Source organism: Solanum tuberosum, unplaced genomic scaffold, assembly GCF_000226075.1.
Source record: "Solanum tuberosum cultivar DM 1-3 516 R44 unplaced genomic scaffold, SolTub_3.0 scf00259, whole genome shotgun sequence".
Classification (NCBI taxonomy): Eukaryota; Viridiplantae; Streptophyta; class Magnoliopsida; order Solanales; family Solanaceae; genus Solanum; species Solanum tuberosum.
Genome location: NW_006239180.1, coordinates 225,808 through 240,052, shown reverse-complemented (window position 1 = coordinate 240,052; position 14,245 = coordinate 225,808). Strand labels below are relative to the sequence as shown.

Genomic DNA, 14,245 nt, shown 5'->3' with positions numbered 1-14,245 from the left:
AAAATCACTAAAGAATAAAATCCTCTATTGGGGTCCGAAACTCGTTCAGAATCCTGTCAACGCAAACTAAGTATAATTCTAGACTAGAAACGATATTCGGACTCAATGGAATCAACGAAACAACCAACAAAAATCATCTCATCAAAGTCAACATTTTCAATGAAATAACAAACAAAATGCTGAAACCCACAAATATATCCCAAAAACCTCAAAAACCAAACCAAAGGTCTTTCTAGACAAAACTCTGAGCATACATTCATCTTTTCAAGCTTCCTTCCTAAAATATTTCTCACGGATCCTCTAAATAAGATGGAAATTTGTGGATCAGTATTATCAACCATTAATAAACTAGAAAACAAATAACTAGTATATCAACTCAACTTATTGTTACTAATACAACAACTAGGGGCCGACTGATTGCTACTAAAACAAACAAATAGCACATCAACTCAACTAATTGCTACTAAAATAACAACTAGGGGCATACATTCATCTCTTCAAGCTTCCTTCATAAACAATTTCTCAGGGATCCTCTAAAGAAGATAGAAACTTGTGGATCAATATTTTCAACCTGATTGTAAGCTTATGCTGCCTGGGACATTTTGCAAACTACAACAGCAACTGACTTTTTCCTTTAGCTTGTTCCTACGCCAACTTTTCAGCCCACTTAAATGCTTTTCTACGGACTCCTTGTTAGTGTAAAATTATACTACATAGGGCTCTAGAGTACTCAGATATGAACTATAATTATTAGTATCTTTTGATAAAGTAGGAGATCGTATAAATGCTATCAAGAAGATGCATGTGTATCAACAGTTTCTAAAGAAGATAGAAACTTGTGGATCAATATTTTCAACCTGGATCACAATTTTATTCATCTTAATCATATTATTTTTAGCTTAAACTGCCACGGACGTTCTGTAAACTACAACAGTAGAGGTTTGGCCTTTAGCTTGTGCATACTCCAACTCTTCAGCCCATTTAAATACCTTTCTAGGTACTCCTTATTAGTGGAAAAGATTATTCGATATGACTCAAGAGTAATTGCATATGAGCTGTAATTATTATTATTTTTTGAAAAAGTACGAGATCGTATAAATGATATCAAGAAGATGATTGTGGATCAGTAGTTTCTAAAAAAAATCGAAACTTGTGGATCAGTATTTTCAGCTTGAATCACAATTTTATTTATCTCAATCAAAATATTGTAATCTTATGTTGGCAAGTACAATATGTAAACTAAAGTAGCAGAGCCTTGCCTTTAAGTTGTGCCTACTCCAACTGTTCAGCCCATTTAAATATTTTTCTAGGTTCTCCTTGTTAGTGTAAAATCACATATGAACTGTAATTTATTTTATTTTTATAAACTAACAGATTGTATAAATGATTTCAACAAGATGCAGGTTTGATAGTTAATAAAAATCAGCCAGATTGAATAATATGCTAGGAGATGTGATGATTGTTATTTTAATATAAGAGGTATTTTTATCATTTTTTAAGTGTATTCAAAACTTTTTTGTTTTTTTAGGAGTGGTTTGAGATTAGTTTGGATGAACATTACATGAATGATAGTTGTGAGTATATCTAGAAAAAAAGAAGTCGACAGTGGTGTTACAAGTTAAAACAACTATTTGAAAGTGCACACTCCAAGGAAGAAGCTCGTAAAATTGAAGTGCCAGATATTTCTTTCTGTTATGACAATTTTAATTGTCAGTAATCGTGATAATTTAAAATGACAGTGTATATTGTCGGTAAAACTAATACTTTTAGTGACAAAATGATAGATTTACCCACAAAATTATTAAGTGTTTTTATAATAATAAATTTTTCCTTGATTTATACATTTAAGTATAAAATATATTTTTGTATATAAAAAGTAGTCGCTAGTGAAGAAACTACTTTTGTTCACTACGAAGTACATATAACTTTTGAGACAATTAATGTCATCACTTATTGAACTAAATAATTTGCGACGACATAATTTTATCGATAGTAATAACATTTTTAGTGAAAAAATATACTATTAACTACAAACAAATTATACTTATTTTAATTAGTAAATTCCTCACAAATTTTTATGCATTTGGAGACGATTTTTCTTTTAGTAGTTAATATAATACTTTTAGTGACACAACAGTAAATCGTCGTTGTATACTTTTAGCGACAGACGTTAAGTGAAGACTGATTGGCGAAATTTCATTCAACAAACAAGATTTTAAGTGATGAAATATAATTTATAAATGACGAAATTATTTGTCCCTGATAGTAGAATTTGTTGTAGTGGAAGTTAAACTTTAAGGAAAACTTAAAGGCTAAAACTCCTACACGAACCAACTCCAAAAACAAAGCCTCAAAACCATAACCGATCATCACACCTGACCAAAATAACTCTTCTATATCTGATGGAACTGATGAAATTCTAATCTAACATCAAAATCTCCGCAAGTTGACTAAATTCAACTCTTTAAGCATAAGGCCACAAAAGATTGACAAAGTTAAACTAAACACAACCAATTACCTCAAGAAGCATGCTACCGATTCCGACACCACACAAACACCATAACAACGGTAAGAAAGGGGCAAAACAGTAGAAGCACCTAAAACACCCAAATGACCTCGAGGGTGATTACAATTTTTTAACCACTTATGCGGTCAATTGTTTTTTTAAAAAAGTCTAAGGCTAAGTTGGATATTTAATGTTTCAATTATACTTCAGTTTTTGCAAGGAGGAATTAGATTATATTATATTGTATATACTAACTTCTCTATAATGCTGAAATGGGTGACTTTATGAGATTCATTTAAATGATTTTACCAACTGAAATAGAACACTTTGGCTAAGGGCTAAGTATACCGTCATTTCTATCTATTAAATATTCAAAGAAGGTTATGGATCAAATTTCTTCTAACTAAATTTTATTTGATCTAAACTCTAACTCTCCTCAAGATTACTCAGGTAGGTATATGTACCAAATGGGTCGGTTATGCTAAATTTATCTGAATTTAAGTTAATATATAGATCAATTATTGACTCACTCAAAATTTATTTCTGTTAAAATTTATTGGGATAAAATATGGCTCACGCCCCAATCCACCCACTTCTTACTAAGTTTCATTTTCTTTTTTTTGTTCTTTACCTTTTAAAATTATAATTTTTCTTTATTATACCAATATATAACATATCAAAAAATGAAACTTGTTCTTTAAAACAGTTTGATAAGATTACCCATGGGATAATCTAGCTAAATATATTAGTGTAACTTTTTACGGCTCTGATTGAAATGGAAAGAGCTCATAAATGGATGGATTGTACCAAACTAGGACATATTGTACCAATTATATCTAAATAGGTTTTTTTGTCACTATAGTTAGGGCATCTTATAAATCTATATCCCTTAACATACGCGTACGGGTATTGTATTATGTTTATCTCTAATAATATACTAATTGAAAATGTAAAAATGAAGAAAAAAGAAATAGTATACCTCACATGATCAAAGTTCAGTATCAAGTTAGTAATGTCGGGCTAGATGAAACAAAGGATGAACAATAATATATAACAATATGAGTTTTCAATCGAACTATTTGAAATATGTTTTCAATTAAATCTGCATAGCGATGCATATTTGAAACAAAGAGCATGATAAAAGTACTATATTTAACTTCATCAATGGTTTAGGTTTGTTTAGATAAGATAGTTGATTAGCAGTAACTGAGTCGACCTAGAAGAACTTTGAACTCTTCTAGCAAATCAGGATGGTCTTTGAGAAGTAAGATAACCTACACATAAAAAAATAGTACTTATAAACAAGAGTACGAGGGTTGTCCAAAATATCTATGTACTCAAATTATATATAGTATCACCTTATTGTGCATCTCTTTGGCATTCTTTCTCTACTTTTTAAACATGGAAAAAATATCTTTCAGCTCACTGTAATTTTCTAAACGTTCCTGCAACAAGTTATGAGGCCATAAGTTAGGAGTAAAGTTTTTTAATTAATAAAAAGGTAGACCTTTTATTATTAAAATCATAAAGTAACATATATGTAACCTCTATTTTTTTCACAAAATTGAGTACTTGTTCCATCAAATATGTTTTCTCATCTTCATCATTCAAGACTATTTCATAGCACTTGGGTAAAAAGGGATTTAAACCAAGGAGCAAACTAGGATGTCCTTTGAATAAATCTTTTGCCTTTTCTATGACACCAACAATATCAATTCTGTGAGAAATATCAAGACTTAGTTCCACATAAATCATCAAATAATAATAAAAATTAGGGTCGATTGACAATAGTCGAATTGTAATATCAACAAACCTTTTTCTCATAAAGTCCATCATAACAACAAGGAATGTGATATACTTCTCCCTTTGATTTGGAAACGTGTCCTTAACTTGGTTCAAATAAGAGAATGCCTCATCAATCGTCATTTTTGGCTTACTGGCACCAGGTCTTTCAACATCGCTATCACCACTAATATTACCCAAATCACCTCCAGAAACATGTGATTGACTGTGACAAATAGAACGATAGCTAAAAGTTTGTAGTAAAATTTATTTGTCCAATATATAATATAGAGTTATGTTAAACGGTCTTCCAGTTTATATCAATGATTTTTTTGGGATAAATGAAAAAACATTTAATAGTTCATTCAGAATTGACAAATCCTTTAATATATGATACAACCAAATAAATGGTGGTACTTTTCATACGTTGGAGCCCTCAACTAACAAAGAATTATCTGAAAAATAAAAATCGATCTAGATCAACCCTAACAAACGCAACAAATGGTAAAGATTCAATCTCTATCTTCAGTTGTGCCTAATAATTATAGGGAAGACAAAAAAATGATTTTAACTACTCTGAGTTGTTGAGTAATTGCAAAAAAAATGGCATCTAACATGTCTTGATCACTTAAGATACACAGACCATACATCATAGGAATGAAAAATAACTAATTTATCAAAAAATCAACTAAAAAATTTTAGTACATACAAAATTGACGTAGAAAAAAATGAACCGAAGGCAAAGATCTTACGAATCTCTATGGGAAAAACCAAATGGAGAGTCATCTCTCGATCTCTTCATGCTGCAAAAATAGAACAACAAAAATAAGTTTTAAAGTAACAAAAAAAAATAAACAAGAGAAACTCCATTTTCTAAATAAACACACCTTTTGATATAAGTTTGTAAAATGAAAAGTTTGAAGAGATCTATGAACAAAAAATAGATTTTAATCAATTGTATAGATTAGAGAATATAACAAAAATCTTTTTTTGGTTCAGTTGTCTCTACCTCCCTCCCCCCCCCCCCACCCCGTTTGTGACCTAGAAGCACTACAACACACACAAGTTTCAGAAATAAAGAGGTAAATGATAAAGAAGTGAGGCTAAAAAATAAATTTAGAAAAATTGCTATTGGATATCTTATGTACTTCTAATATCAAATTATGCGCATCTATATATTGTATAAAAAAAAATTGGTCAATAGTTAAAAAAGGTAAAATGTTAAAATGAGCTTAAAATAAGTAATAAGTTTGCACATTTTGAAATTATGCTAGATTTTTCAATATCACTCTAGATTATAATAAATGACGACTATGAGAATTGCAGAACATGCTGTTACACTTTTCTGTAGAATTTTGTGTTTATTAATTAATTTGTAATTAATGCAATTAACCTTATATTTTGGAAATAATTGATTATTTCCTCACAAAAGTCAAGACTGTGTGGAATATTTAATGTTTACAATTATACTTCAATTTTTGAAAAGAGGAATTAGATTACATTATATTGTATATACTAAATTAATGTTGAATTAGATGACTTTATGAGGGTCATTTAAATGATTTTACCAAATATTATGAAATACATTGGCTAAGGGATAAGTTTACCGTCAGTTAAATCTATTTCAAATGGAAAGAAGGTTATGTGATCGCATTTCTTCTAAATAAATTTCATGTGATCTAAACTCTAACTCTCCTCAAGATTACTCAAGTCGGTATATCTACCAAATGGGACGGTTATGATAAATTTATTTCAATATGAGTTTATAAATATATGACTTACTGACTCACTCAAATGTTATTTAGGTTACAATTTATTGGGATAAAATGTGGTTCATGCCCTCATCCGTCCGCTTCTTACTAAATTTCAAATGCTTTATTTTTTCTTTTATAAGTTTTTGGTACCTCTTAAAATTATATTTTTTTATTTATTACACCAACATATAACATATCTAATAAGAAAAACTATTCTTTAAAACAGTTTGATAAGATAACCCATGGGTCAATCTGGTTAAGATATTAGTGTACCTTTTTTACGGCTTGGATTGTAATGGACGTCAGAGCTGATAAATATATGACTTATACCAAACTTGGATGGATTGTACTAGTTATATTTAAATAGGCTAATTTTATCAGTATAGTTAGACCATCTTATAAATCTATAACCTTTGACATATGCATAATTAATACAAACATTGTATTATCTTTATCTCTAATATTATACTAATTAAAAATGTTAAAGTGAAAAAAATATATATATACCTCACATATGATAAAAAATGAGTATCAAATTAAAAATGTAGGGCTAGATGAAACAAAGTATGAATGATCATATAGAACAATATGAGTTTTGAATCAAACTATTTCAAATATGTTTTACATTAAATCCACATTGTGATGTATATTTGAAACAAGGAGCATGATAACAATACTATATTTAATGTCATCAATGTTTTAGCGTCATTTAAATAATATAATTGATTAGTAGTAACTAAATCATCCTAGAATTTCTTTTTGAACTCTTCTAGCAAATCTGGATGGTGTTTGAGAAGTACGACAGCCTACACAAAAAGTACTTATAAACGAGAACACGAGGATTGTCCATAATATCTATATACTCAAATTATAAATATGTATCACCTTATGGTACACCTCTTTGGTGTTCTTGCACCCCTTTTCATTAAAAAAAATATCTATGAGCTCACAATAACTTTCTAACCGTTCCTGCAAGAAGTTATGAGGCAATAAGTTAGGAGTAATGTTTTTAAATGAAAACTGGTACAACTTTTATTATTAATATCATAAACTGAGTGCTTGTTCCATGAAATATTCTATGTCATCTTTATCATTCAGGAATATTACATAGCCCTTGGGCAAAAGAGGATTTAAACCAAGGAGTAAACGAGGATGCCTTTCAGTAAATATTTCTCTTTTCCTATAACACCAACAATATTGATTCTATAAAAAAATATTGAAGACTTAGTTCCACATAAATCATCAAATAAGAAGAGAAATTAATGACAATAGACAATAGGCAAATTCTAGTAGGAAACATTTTGCTCTTAAAGACCGTCATAATGACAAGGAACTTGATATACTTCTCACTTTGATTTGGAAACGTGTCCTTAAATTGGTTCAATTAAGAGAATGCCTCATCAATTGTCACTTTTTGCTTGCTAGCACAAGTTGTATCAACAACACTATCACCACTTATATTACCCAGACCACCTTAAGAAACATATGATTGACTTTGACACGTAGAACCAAAGCTAAAAGTTGGTAGTAAAATTTATTTGTCCAATTTATTAATATAGAGTAATATTATACTCTCATTCACTTGCAATCAATATTTATCTTTGGATTGAAGACGTGTCCTTAAATTGGTTCAAGTAAGAGAATGTCTCATCAATTGTCATTTTTTGCTTGCTAGCACCAGCTCTATCAACAACACTATCACCACTTATATGACCCAGACCACCTTAAGAAACTTATGAATGACTTTGACACATAGAAACATAGCTTAAAGTTGGTAGTAAAATTTATTTGTCCAATTTATTAATATAGAATAATGTTATACTCTCATTTACTTGAAATCAATATTTATCTTTGGATTCAACAAAAAGGTTTTAAAAATTCATTCAAAATTGACAAATCCTTTGATATGATACAACCAAATAAATAGTGGTACTGTTGATATGTTGGAGCCATTAAAATAACAATGAATTATCCAAAAAATAAAAATCATTCTAGATCAACTTTAACAACACAGCATAGGTAAAGACTCAATATTTATCTTCTGTTGTGCGTGATAAAGTTGAGTAGCACACAAAAAAATAATTTTATATACTCCAAGTTGTTAAGTTATAAAAAATGACATCTAACAATTCTTGATCACTAACATACACATACTATACATCATAGAAATTAAAAATAACTAATTTATCAACAATTCACCTAAGCAAGTTATGTACGTAGAAACTAGACCTGATAAAAATGAACATAAGACAAAGATCTTACGGATCTCTGTGGGAAAATCCAAATGGAGACTCATCTCTCAATCTCTTCATGCTGCAAAAAAAGAACAACAAAAATAAGTTTTATAGTAAAAAAATTCAAACAACAGATGCTCCATTTTTGAAACATACTCACCTTTTGAGATAAGTATGCAAAATAAAAAGTCTCAAAAGATCTATAAATGAAAAATAGATTTGAATCAATTTTTTAGATGAGAGAAGATAAAAAAATCGTTCTTCAGTTTAGTTGTCTCTAACTTTTTGCTTTCCCATCCTCCTTGACTAAGATGAACTACAACACAGAGAAGTTTGAGAAATAAAGAGGTCAATGGTTAAGTGAGGAAAACAATAAATTGAGAAAAAAAATATTGCTATTGTTTATCTCATGTACTTCTAATATCAATTTATGCACATTTGTTTATTGTACCAACAATATTTTGTCAATATTCAAAAAAGGTAAAATTTTAAAATGAGCTAAAAATACGTAATAATAGTTCACATTTTTGAAATTATGTTAGATTTTTCTACATCACTATATATTATGATAAATGACAATTATGATAATTCCACAACGTGTTGTTAGTCCTTTCTATAGAATTTTGAGTTTATTAATAAATTTGCAACTAATGCATTTCACCTTATATTTTTGAAACAATTGTGCAGTTAATAATTTTATCACAAAAGTTTAAGACTATGTTGGATATTTAATAATTATAATTAAACTTCAATTTTTGCCAAGAGGAATAAGATTACATCATATTGTGTATACTAAGAACTATATAATGCTGAATTGGATGACTTTATGAGGGTCATTTAAATGATTTCACCAAATGAAAAGGAATACTTTGGCGAATGGATAAGTTAACAGTCATTTGAATCTATTTCAAATGTAAAGAATATTATGTGATCACATTTCTTTTAACCAAAATTTATGTGATTTAAATTCTAACTCTCTTCAAGATTACTCGGGTAGGTATATCTACCAAAAGGGTCAGTTATGAGAAATTTATTTGAATTTAAGTTACTAAATAGATGGATTAGTGACTCACCCAAAAATTATTTTAGTTGAAATTTATTGGGATAAATGTGGCTCATGCCCCAATTCGCTCACTTCTTAGTATGTTTCTATTGCTTTATTTGTTCATTTATAAATTTTTTGCACCTATTAAAATTATAATTTTGACACCAACATATAACATATCAAATAAGAAAAACTAATTATGTAAAACATTTTGATATGATAAATCATGGGTCAATCTAGCTAAGATATTAGTGTAACTTTTTATGGCTTAGATTGAGATAGACAGAGTCGATAAATAGACGGATTTCTACAAAACTGGGACGAATTGTACTAGTTATATTTAAATAGGATAATTTAGTCACTATAGTAAGGGATCTATCTATAACCTATGACATATGCATAATTAATAATAACATTGTATTATCTTTATTTAATAATATACTAACTAAAAATGTTAAAATGAACAAAAAAAAAAATATACCTCACATATGATAAAAAATGAGTATCAAGTTAAAAATGTAGGGATAGATGAAGCAAAGGATGAAAACGATATAGAACAACATTAGTTTTGAATTGAACTATTGGAAATATATTTTATATTAAATTCACGTAGCGATGTATATTTGAAACAAGGAGCATGTTAAAAGTACTATATTTCACTTCATCAATGTTTGAATGTCGTTTTAATAAGACAGCTGATTAGTAGTAGTTAAATCGTCCTAGAAGATTTTTTTGAACTCTTCTAGCAAAGATGGATGGTCTTTGCGAAGTACGACAACCTACACATAAAAAAAACAGTACTTATAAACAAGAACACGAGGGTTGTCCATAATATCTATGTACTCAAATTATAAATATTTATGACCTTATCATACACTTCTTTGGCGCTCTTGCACCCGTTTTTAAATATGGAAAAATATCTATAAGATAATTGTAATTTTCTATCCGTTCCTGCAAGAAGTTATGAGGCTATAAGTTTGGAGTAAAGTTTTTTAATGAATAAAAAGGTAGGCCTTTTATTATTAAAATCATAAGGTAACATAATGGTAACCTTTAATTTTTTCGGAAAGCTAAGTGCTTGTTCCATGAAATATGTTTTCTCATCTTCATCATTCAGGAGTATTTCATAGCCATTGGGCAAAAAAGGATTTAAACAAAGGAGTAAACTCGGATGTCCTTTAAATAAATCTTTCACTTTTTCTATGACACTGACAGTATCAATTATGTGAGAAATATCAAACACATAGTTCCACATAAACCATCAAATCAGAATAGAAATTAATGACAATTCAAAATAGGCAAATTGTGGTAAAAAAAAAACCTTTTGCTCTTTAAGTCCATCATAACAACAAAGAACATGATATACTTCTCCCTTTGATTTGGAAACTTGTCGTTAAGTTCAAATAAGAGAATGCCTCATCAATCCTCATTTTTGGCTTACTAGCACCAACTCTCTCAACACCACTATCACCATTTATATTACCTTTACCACTTCCAGAAACTTGTGATTGACTGTGACACATAGAACCATAGCTAAAAGCTAGCAGTAAAATTTATTTGTCCAAAATATTAATATAGAATTATGTTATACACTCATCCACTTAAAATCTATGCTTATATTGGGATAAAAGAATTTTTTGATATAGTTCATTCAAAATCGACAAATCCTTCAATACGATACAACCAAAGAAATAGTGGTATTGTTGATATGTTTGATCCTTTAACATATCAAAGAATTATGAGAAAAATAAAATTCATTCTAGACCAACCCTAACATACGCAATATATGTAAAGATTCCGTCTCTATATTTAATTTTTCCTAATAATTCATACTAGAAGTTAAAAAATTGATTTTAAATACTCAAAACTGTTAAATTATGGAGAAAAATTGCATCTAACGTGTCTTAATCACTAAGATACACAAACCATACTTCATAGGAATTAAAGATAACTAATTTTTCAACAATTCATCCAAACTATTTATGTACATACAAAATCAACCCAGAAAAAATGAACAGGAGGCAAACATCTTACGAATATCTATGGAAAAAACCAAATGCAGAGTCATCTGTCGATCTCTTCATGCTGCAAAAATAGAACAACAAAAATAAGGTTTACACCAAAAAAAAATAAACAAGAGATGCACCTTTTTAAAAAATGAACTTACCTTTTGTGATAAGTGTTTAAAATAAAATGTCTGAAAAGATCTATAAACAAAAAATAGATTTGAATCAATTGTTTAGATCAGAGAATATTTAAAAAAATATCATTTCATTTGTCTCTACCTTTTACCTTTATCCCTCCTCTTTGACTCAGAAGAACTACAACACACAAGTTTGAGAAATAAATAGGAAAATGACAATGAAGTGAGGCAAAAAAATTAATTGCATAAAAATATTGCTACAATATATCTTATGTACTTCTAATATCATGCACGTCTCTATATTGTATCAATAAAAATTGGTGAATATTCATAAAAGCTTAAATGTTTAAATGAGCTTCAAATAAGTAATAAGTGTGCACATTTTCAAATTCTGCTAGATTTTTCCATATCCGTCTAGATTAAAATAAAATGAGAATTCCACAACGCATTGTTAGTCTTTTCTGTAGAATTTTGAGTTTATTAATATATTTGTAATTAATGGAATTCACCTTATATTTTTGAAACAAGTGTGCGGTAAATTATTTTCTCACGAAAGCCTAAGACAATGTTGGATATTTAATGTTAATAATTATACTTCAATTTTTGCAAAGAGGAATTAGTTTACATAATATTGTATGTACAAATAACTCTATAATGTTTAATTGGATGACTTTATGAGGGCCGTTTAAGTGATTTTACCAAATGAAATGGAATACTATGGCTAAGAGATAAATTTACCGTCATTCAATTTATTTCAAATGGAAAGAAGGTTATGCGATCACATTGGTTTTAACTAAGTTTTATGTGATCTACACTTCAACTCTCCTCAAGATTACTCAGGTCGGTATATCTACCAAATGGGTCGGTTATGATAAATTTATTTGAATGGTTTAATAAATAGATGTAACACTTGGTCCTACAAAGAGCTAAATTTAGAAAGAACTAAATTAGAAAGAGCTAAATTGAGATTGGTACAAGTTACTCTAATATTGTAAGTTTTGGGTCAATTCCAAATGACCATATCTTTAAAAACATGACGAGTTAGAGGACCCATAAGGTATCAAACGAAGGTCGTTAAGTCCTCTTTCCAACTCCACCGAGTTTGCTAAATTCCGAGTTCGGATGAAGAAGATATGGTTGTTTGAGTACAACCTATCTAGTTAATGTAATTCCTCCCTTTAAATGAGGGATATTTTTGTCTTCCTTAGCCCACTGGGCCTACACATTATTTCTCCAAATTAGGGTCAAATATGATTAAAATTAGTTTTCACTCAAGTCTAAAATGTTTGAAAGGTTAGGGCAAAGTTCAAGAGTAGAAAAAGGGAGAAAGCTTCAAGCGTTCATCATGTTTTGAGGATTGTTGCCAAGAACTTGGTTCTTTCGTGGTATGTAAGTTTTAATAGTAATGGGTTTGATCACCCTCAGACCAATCAAGAGTTTCAAATTTTGAATTCATCCATGAGATTGAGTATATTGAGTTCTTGATTTAGTTCTTTGAGGTTTTGTGCTTCATTCTTTGATAATGGAGTTTTGTGGAGTTCTTTAAGTGAGGATCTTGCAAATGAGGGTATTTCCTTGAGGGATTTTGAGTAGATTTTCATTTACTTGTTTTGGGTTAATGAATCTAAGGGATTTTGAAAGAAATCAACCGATTCCACGTGAATTAGGACAAAAAATCAAGAAGAAAAATTCGTCATAATGTTCTTGAAAAGGGCTAGGGTGGCGTGCCTTTGATGCACCAGGAGGGATGGCTCCTTGCACGTGCATTGCACCACAAACCATCCCCAGTAAATGGAGGGCTGGCACCACGGGCCAAGGATGCGCTAGGTGCGTCAGTCTACCTTCCCTTATGTTCTTCGGTCCATACTTATTTCTTTGAGTCGAGCTTTCATTCCCTTCTTAATCCTAACTATCTAAACCTTCATAAATCATTGAGAGATCCTACATATATTCTAGTCATGTCTCTTAACTTCACTTTTCAAATTAAAGTAAAGATTAAGAGTAAAGTTCGAGAAAGTCTTTTGAGAAGTCTTCTACAATTATTTATATCTTGTTTTAAGACTCGAGTAATTGAGTATGAGGATAAGGAGAGTTGAGTTCATTATTCAAATTGAGTATGAGGGGTCTAATTATTCCCAAGTATGTAATACTTTACATCTAAAATTAGAAAAACTATGCTTTCTAAATAAGTTTATGAGTAGTTTTAGGCATCATATCTTTTAACAGAAATCTTTTGAGTAATTATCTCAAATTGAGGAGGAGTTATATTTTATTTAAAACATATGAGAATGAGGTATATATGTATATATTATTGGGAGTATTATTGAGCACCGATATGGGGATGAGTTCTGACAACTCAAAATCCTCATAAACCATGTATTCCAACATGGGTAAAGGGTCATACTTTTTAGATGATTCCTTATTCCTTTTAAGAATTGATTAGTGGATCCACTTATTTGAGGATGTCCTATACTCCGTCAAGGTATAGGAAAGTTCTCCCAGCATGGGCGAGACGTTGTATCATCACGTAGCTGATAGTGATGGTTGTCGGTTAGAGAATCTCCCAACTAAGAGTTAAGAGTTTACTACTATATATTTTTATATACATTGAGTTATTATCTACTTTTTAAAATTATTTCTATAAAATTCATCTTTATTGTTGCTTTCATATTGAGTTGAGTTGAATATTATTGAGTTGAGTTGAGTATCCTTGAGTTGAGTTGCGTTAAGTTGAGACGAGTTAAGTATGTGATATACCGTGAGTTTACGGTATTTCTAATA

At 29.6% G+C, this 14,245-nt stretch overlaps 1 protein-coding gene across 1 annotated transcript in view; it reads right to left on the bottom strand.

The window, feature by feature from the left end:
• Positions 1-3,702: 3,702 nt before the first annotated feature.
• The window catches only part of LOC107062680 (paired amphipathic helix protein Sin3-like 1), an 11,987-nt gene continuing 1,444 nt past the window's right edge, over positions 3,703-14,245 (bottom strand). Inside the window, exons 2-6 of the mRNA XM_015313576.1 lie at positions 8,305-8,355; positions 5,041-5,091; positions 4,320-4,514; positions 4,079-4,223; positions 3,703-3,780 (exon numbers count right to left, since the gene is read on the bottom strand). Of these exons, the coding sequence (XP_015169062.1) occupies positions 3,703-3,780; positions 4,079-4,223; positions 4,320-4,514; positions 5,041-5,091; positions 8,305-8,355 (520 nt within the window). The remainder of the gene's footprint in view (positions 3,781-4,078; positions 4,224-4,319; positions 4,515-5,040; positions 5,092-8,304; positions 8,356-14,245) is intronic.